The sequence below is a fragment of the Rhinolophus hipposideros genome (assembly GCF_964194185.1).
Source record: "Rhinolophus hipposideros genome assembly, chromosome: 7".
In the NCBI taxonomy this organism is placed as follows: Eukaryota; Metazoa; Chordata; class Mammalia; order Chiroptera; family Rhinolophidae; genus Rhinolophus; species Rhinolophus hipposideros.
In genome coordinates this window covers 848,060-855,137 of record NC_138053.1, presented here as the reverse complement: position 1 = coordinate 855,137, position 7,078 = coordinate 848,060, and the positions used below count along the sequence as shown (strand labels likewise).

Genomic DNA, 7,078 nt, shown 5'->3' with positions numbered 1-7,078 from the left:
TTCCCAAACAGGTTAGCAAACATGATAGTTGGTTTTCTGTTGGCATCTGTTTAATTAATACTGATTTTTAAGGTCTGTCAGCAGTGGTACCAATCCAAGTTAGGAAGTAACGACTGAAGATAACTGCACTTTTGCTGATGTCTTAAAAATAAATAGAACTACAAGCAGACTAAAGCCAACAAATAGTTTTAATTTCACTGTAGTCTTGGTCCTCTACCCTACTAATAGGCCCAGAGATCTCTTGTACCAAATTGCAGATCTTTGTCTCTTCATATGAAAATAGTCAATGCTTTCACCATCTTTAAAAGTAATGGATTTAAGGAGGGTATATACATCAAGTAAAAGTAATTCCTGGCACACAGCTAGTTAAACCTGCGTTATTTCACCAGAAGTTTACCCTCACTGACAGCAACTAGCTGCAATGAAAAACCAAATGAAATTCTCCAAACCACCTAGATTCCCCAGAAGTTGTCATCTAACCAGACATTTCTTCAAATGATGTGACTGTCAAGTAAGTAAGAGGCTTCATCATTTGTTACAAATCATTTCAAAAACCAAGAAGCATGGAATTACTGCCAAAAACAGAAATCAATTTCCCCCCTAATCTGCTCTCCAATGCTGGTGGCTAGTAATTTTGCAGTGTTTGAATATTCAGTCTAAAACAGTCACAACCATCCTACAATTTATAACACGTGTCCCGTCCCCCAGTTCTGTGGGGGCACAGACGATGCAGAGAAGCAGCTGGATTCGTCCGGGGCAGAGACACCCAGTGACACCCAGCAGGGTCTGCCGCTCACTGGGGTGCTGGCACCGCAGTGCTGGCACTCACTGATAGATGAGAAAAAGGACATTCATTCTGGGTCAGAGGAATGTGGCAAAATTTTTTATACAACTGAAACAGTGGTGTTTTCTCCCAGGCTTAGGAAAGCAAAGGAAAACTTGAAAGGCCTGGCTGAACATTTGTACATTTTCTCATTGAGCTGTAGACATTTACAAGAATGCAACATCAAGACAAGCTTTAACTATACTCTGCTGACTGATCCAAAATATCATGAAAAACCATTTTAAATTGGGACACAAGGACCTTTTAGCACAACCAGTGTTATATATACCACAGAAGTCTCAACCGTTAGCTTTCCACGCTAGCGGGAAAAGAGAAGCAGTAAACGGTTTGGTAGAACTGAAGCACTTTTAACACACGACTTCATTGTACAGTTCAACTTCAATATTAGGACTTGTTCATAAACACGAGACATCTAATCAATGCTTTCTACAGTTCTTTATAGAAAGAAGAACAATACATACATAATAAAGTAGGCATTGAAATATTCACATTTATGGGAAAACATCAGTCTGGATGAAATCTGAATTAAGCTATCTTTTACCAAACTGATCTGAACTCCTTAATAGGTCATTACAATTCAGATTTTATACCTGCTCTAGGCCAGGAGAATACGTTGCATCAATTATGACAGTAGTTGGAAATAGCGGCTGACTACACATATACGTTTATAGAGCAGAGCCTGACCCCTCCCTTCAAAAGGAAGGTGAACAAAGCATTCAATTTACGGGTCTATTTTTAACATAATGGTTAATCTAATTGGAAGCAAAACATTGCTACTACTTCTCAATCTAAGGAATAAAACGATCATACAGAACCTTTCTATAGAATGCAAGCTGTGTAGGGAGGGAGGGAGGGAGCAAGGGAGGGAGGGAGGACGGACACTTCTGCCCAAGTTCAACACACAATATTTGGTTTGAGATTTAAGACAGAAGGCACTTTTAACATTTTGACATAAGATGTTAACCATAGAAACACTGTCAAAATTTTAGCTGGATGTATTCAAATCACTAAAAAGTCTGCATTTGTGGAGTTATCAGAAAGAGTAATGACATTGCTGCATTTCACCTTCAGATATTTCTACTGTAGTACGCCTCCCAGTTAAGTAAATTGAGCAGTGAGCGTGTCAGCCCTCAAGTTCACAAATCCAGTATTTGACTCTAAAACAATTAAACTAGACATCTAATTAGTGCAGAAAGAAAACAGGGAAAACACTACCCAAGAGCAATCATACTCAGGAGCGACTGGGTTATACTGGTTATTTCAGAGCCATAATACTGTTTGGTTGGCACCAACGTTAAGGACAAATGTCTGTGTAAAAATTCAACTGTTCTAAGAGACTACCTTAAAATGCCATATTAATATTTCCAGCTTTCCTCCAGAGAAATCTACCCATTTTCCCATCTCTAGTGTCCTGAAGGCTTGGTTTGGTCACATGACTCATTCTGTAAGGTTATAAATGATGTTTGATTTGAATATCCAGTTTCTTCCTTTCAGAGGAAGGACATGAAAGGGAATCAACCACCGTATTATTTTGGCTGTCAGTGCTGGACCCACAGCTGTCAGTACTTTTCACAAGATGCTTTCTGTGTGCACCTAATACTTTCACTATTTCTTCAGTTATTTCTGATCTGACAATTCTGCATTGCTACACTTCAATTAAACTGTGCAGTAAGTTTTGTAGAGTTGGATCCAATATTTCTACCTTTATTTACAAATGTCACATAAATGGATTCTAGTTGACGCTACATGTTTAAATCCATCGGCTAAAAACATATTACATATTGTAAACATGGCAATATTTAATACAGTATCTATTCTAAAATATTTTCATGTCATGATCACATATTGTTATACCTGAATTGAATTCATACACATTGGAAAATTACTAGCAATGGTTGTTCACTTTACCATTGAGGGGAGGGGACTAGGGCTACATTTAATTATTCCAGAAACATCTTCAAAGTAAAGTTAAAGCTTGTCTTTGATTGGTTCATCATATGCTTTTTTTTGTATCCATAAAATGAAGATTGACACAGAAAATACCCTTGTAATTTACAAGATATCAAAAAATCAGTTTAAGATTCTTAGGGAAACTGTCTGTTTTGAAGAATAAAAAAATGCTGCAAAATAAACTTAATGGAAAAGGGACTTCAGACTGTCAGGTGAGAGTTTGTCAGGCGGTCAGTCCTGCTTGGGCTGCAGCTGCCGTTTCCAGGCCTCATTCAAGTAAACTAGTCGTTTGTAGTTGATGATAAGAAGAATGAAGTTCAGCACGTAGGTGACCACGCAGATGATGCAAAACTCCTTCAGCACAAAGTACAGAATGTAGGCCAGGTACAAAGAGCCTACCACAGACACGATGGAGGACGTCATGAGGATTAAAGCTGCAACTGCACTTGCTGTCATGCCTGCAAGAGAAAGAGACACCTGGCTCAATGAGCTCTGACACTGAGAGGAAGTCGCTGAGTTAAAAGGTAACATTTTATGATTTGCTACAGGGTTGGAATACCGGTCTTACTGCGAAACACTACTGAGGACAAAAACTACGGGCCTGTTTTGTTAACATTACGCAGGTTGACTTTGCATACAGAATACCAGTGTTAGAGCTGCAATGCTTTTGCCTTGTCAATATTTAGACAAAATAGTACTTATTTCATAAACTGGCCTTAGTTGAGACATACAAAGAAAATATGCACTCTTGCAATCATATTATGCAATGAAGCTGATTTGTGAAGCTGACAGCCCGCTTTTGTTAATGAATAAAGGGACATGAGGCCCACAACCTTCTCTTCCAAACAGGACACATTCTCCCTGGCCTTTTCACTACAGCTCCCCAGCGGGGGAAAGTAAAATTTGCTTTTCCGTGTTTAGACCAAATTTATCAAAAATCCATAATGGGAGATTATTACATCAACATGCTGCTAAAGAAGGAAAAAGAACCCCAACATTTCAGAAAGCGCTCACCCTGGAGGATAAGGGAAACCACACTTGGCCAGTTGGCCATGGGTGGGTGAAACCAGATCAAGAAACAAGGCAGTTATGTGTGTGAAGTGGGGGCCCTCATGACAAAAACCTGCCTGAATTCTGGATGCTATCTGACATCTTTACACATACTGCTTTGTAATTTCCTGTAGCCAACAGTACTGAGAATGTACATTTATTTTCAAGGACAGAGGAGACAGCAGAGTATAGTAAACTACCTTCTCACCCAATAACTAACTAGCGGGTAAGAATAACAGGAACAGGAGAAAACAAGAATAGGTGGCTAGCTGGCGGCCTGGCTGCCAGGTCAGGTAAGGAGCCGAACAGCCTGCTGCCTGTAGAAGAGGAGCTGTGTACATGGCCCCACCTGCCCAGGCACCAGTCAGTACCAAAGCATGAGGCTTTGACGAGGCTCTTTAAGACTACGATGCTGTCGGGTTACTTATGCTAGGGACTGGCAAATCTAACTGGCCACCTGCTTTTGTAAATAAAGATTTATGGGAACCTGATAAGGTCCCCACTGACTCAGGTAAGGTTGTGGCTGCGTTCACACTGGAATGCCTGCGCTGAGCAGCTGCAACAGCCAGCAAAGCCTAAATTATTTTCTATCTGGCTCTTTACTAAAAAAGTCTGCTGACCTCACCTATGCTAAACATCTAAAACCTCAAAAATTATGCTGTCACCTTAATTTTAACCTAAGAAATTAGTTTCAAAATGACATGGACAAGTTATTTCTCTGTGCCAATCTTTTCCTTAACGTAAAACTAGGATTATAATCATGACCACCTCCTAAGACTATTGTGTGGATTAGAAGAGCTAATAGTTACAAATGTTCCCTAAATACTGGCTGTTAGTTAAATACTTGAACCAAACTTGTCCTAATGTAATGTAACTGGTGGCTTGGGATAAAATTCTCAATGGAATTTAAAATGTAATAAATGATTGTACAATCAAGCAGTGGAATTTTTGCAGCTGTAAAAAATGAAGACACTTAATGTACTACTATGGAAAGCACCACGATATATGTCAAGCAAAACAAACAAGAAAAAACTACAGGGAACAGTGTGTATAGTATCTACCTTTCAAGTTTAAAAAACAAGGAAAAATTAAGAGTATATACTTGTATGTTCTTGTGTATGCCTAAAGAAACTATAAGGACAACAAGAAGCTACTGCTCAGGGATCAGAGGCGGTGGGAAGTGGGCAGAGGGTGGGACAGGCTTTTCACTGTACAGCATTTTACTTTTTTTTTTTTTTACTTTTGAACCATGTGAATGTATTACCTATGGAAAAATAAAAGTAAAAATAGAGTATCTCAAACAATGTAGCAGGGAGTGAAGATGATGCGCTCTGGAAACTTAGATGATTTTAAATGTGCCTCCCACGGTGAAGACGTAAAGACACTGATATTAAAAATGAATGTGAACACAGAAATGTGAATAGAAAACAATACATGATACATGATTTAAAATATGTATATAATGGAATTAGATATGATAAACAAATTTGTTCCACATCTCTCTCTAAAAACTGACACAGTCAAAGCATTTCTTAGATTATTTTAATTTGGGCTTTTATTTTCTATAGTGAAAGTCTCAGCCCAGCCCCCAACCACCAGACCCTTTTCTGTGCATTTACATGCATGGAAACATACAGTTGTCCTATACCTTTTATACCATAATTTGCTTTCTTCACTAAACTACGTCTTGATCTTTCCAGGACATATGTGTAGACCTACTTTTATTTAATGGCTGCATTGTTTACAAAACTAATATAAAAAGGACAAAGAATCGGTTAAGTGTAACAAATATGTGATTATCATGGATCCCAATTACTAAATTGCCAATAAAAGGAAATTAAAATATCGTAAAATTAATAGCTACTGATACATAAGTATTAAATTCTTTTATAGAAAACACTTTTTAAAACAATGTGGGTAAAGCTTTCGGAAAACCTGACAATTGAAGGAAAAGTGTTTGCTAATACCTATTAAAATCCATTTAAAAATCTGTTTTAGACTCATTCATCCCATGCTTGGAAATCTATTGTGTAGAAATAATTCAAAGGGGGAAGGGTGTGTATGTGTGTGTGTGTGATTTTAAAGATGACCACCACAGTGTTACTTAGAACACACACACACAAATTGAAACCTTGATGTCAACAATTAGAAAACACTTAAGAGAGAGAATATAAAAGTTTGTATATAATTAAGTGAAAAAAGCAGAAGACAAATAGTGGGTATGTAAAAATGATGGAATTATGAATATCATTTATCAGCGTTTTCTCAATGCATATATTTTAAAATAGCTACAGAATATATAGAATAGCAGAGGCAAAGGTTTCAGGGAAAACTGTCTATAGAGTATTAATTTCCCTGAAGGGGACGGGACGCCGCTATATCTGATTTAACACCACCAGATGCCAAGCTCAGCGGGAGCATCATCAAAACCTTAATGAATCAAGTTTTATGACACAAAAATGTGTAACAAACTATCGGTTCTATCATTAACATGCTTTTATTTAATAAAGACACACTTCAGGGAAAAAACACAAAGTACTAAATGGAATGTAACAAAAACCTTACTTTTCTATTGCTGTATAAATACTTACCAAGTAATAACTGAAGTATATAAAATATAAGTCCAAAGACACTGTTTGGCTGGTTTAATACACCATCCTTTCCAAAAATGGAACCCAAAAGACCAAATCCTCGACCCCATCTGTAAAATAAGGAAAACCAGTAACCCTATATTTGAGTTTTCCAATTTTGAAAAATGTAAAATTATCTGAGAATGTCATGCCAAAACACCCATCTGAATTGTCTAAGGAGCCAATTTCTATGTAGTCTCTTTTCTAAAAGGTAAGGCAAAGTACTCTTTTTCTGAGGGAATCAGAAGGGCTAATTTGCAGAAGGGTTCTCTCATTTCAGCAAGGGTCTCTTAGCAGCAGCAGCACTGATATTTGGGGCTAATTCTTTGTAGTGAGGCGGTTCAGTGCATCACAGGCTGGTTAGTTAGCAGTATCCTTGGCCCCTACCCACTAGGTGTTAGCAGTACCCTGCCAGTTGTGACAACCAAAAATGTCTACAGCCACTGCCAAATGTCCCTTGGAGAAAACCACCCCGGTTGAAAGCCATTGATGGAAGTTGTCCTAGTTCTTCATCCAAACTATGTAGACTGGAAGACTACCAAGAATGCATGGAATGTACACCTATATTTAGAGCAATCCCTCCTGAGAGACAACTGAGAACCAG

At 38.1% G+C, this 7,078-nt stretch overlaps 1 protein-coding gene across 2 annotated transcripts in view; it reads right to left on the bottom strand.

The window, feature by feature from the left end:
* Positions 1-170: 170 nt before the first annotated feature.
* The window catches only part of VKORC1L1 (vitamin K epoxide reductase complex subunit 1 like 1), a 63,616-nt gene continuing 56,708 nt past the window's right edge, over positions 171-7,078 (bottom strand). Inside the window, exons 2-3 of one of the 2 annotated variants that reach the window (XM_081053030.1) lie at positions 6,436-6,545; positions 171-3,252 (exon numbers count right to left, since the gene is read on the bottom strand). In XM_081053030.1, the coding sequence (XP_080909156.1) occupies positions 3,026-3,252; positions 6,436-6,545 (337 nt within the window). In that variant the 3' untranslated portion in view covers positions 171-3,025. The remainder of the gene's footprint in view (positions 3,253-6,435; positions 6,546-7,078) is intronic. The other variant, XM_081053031.1, reaches the window with a different exon arrangement.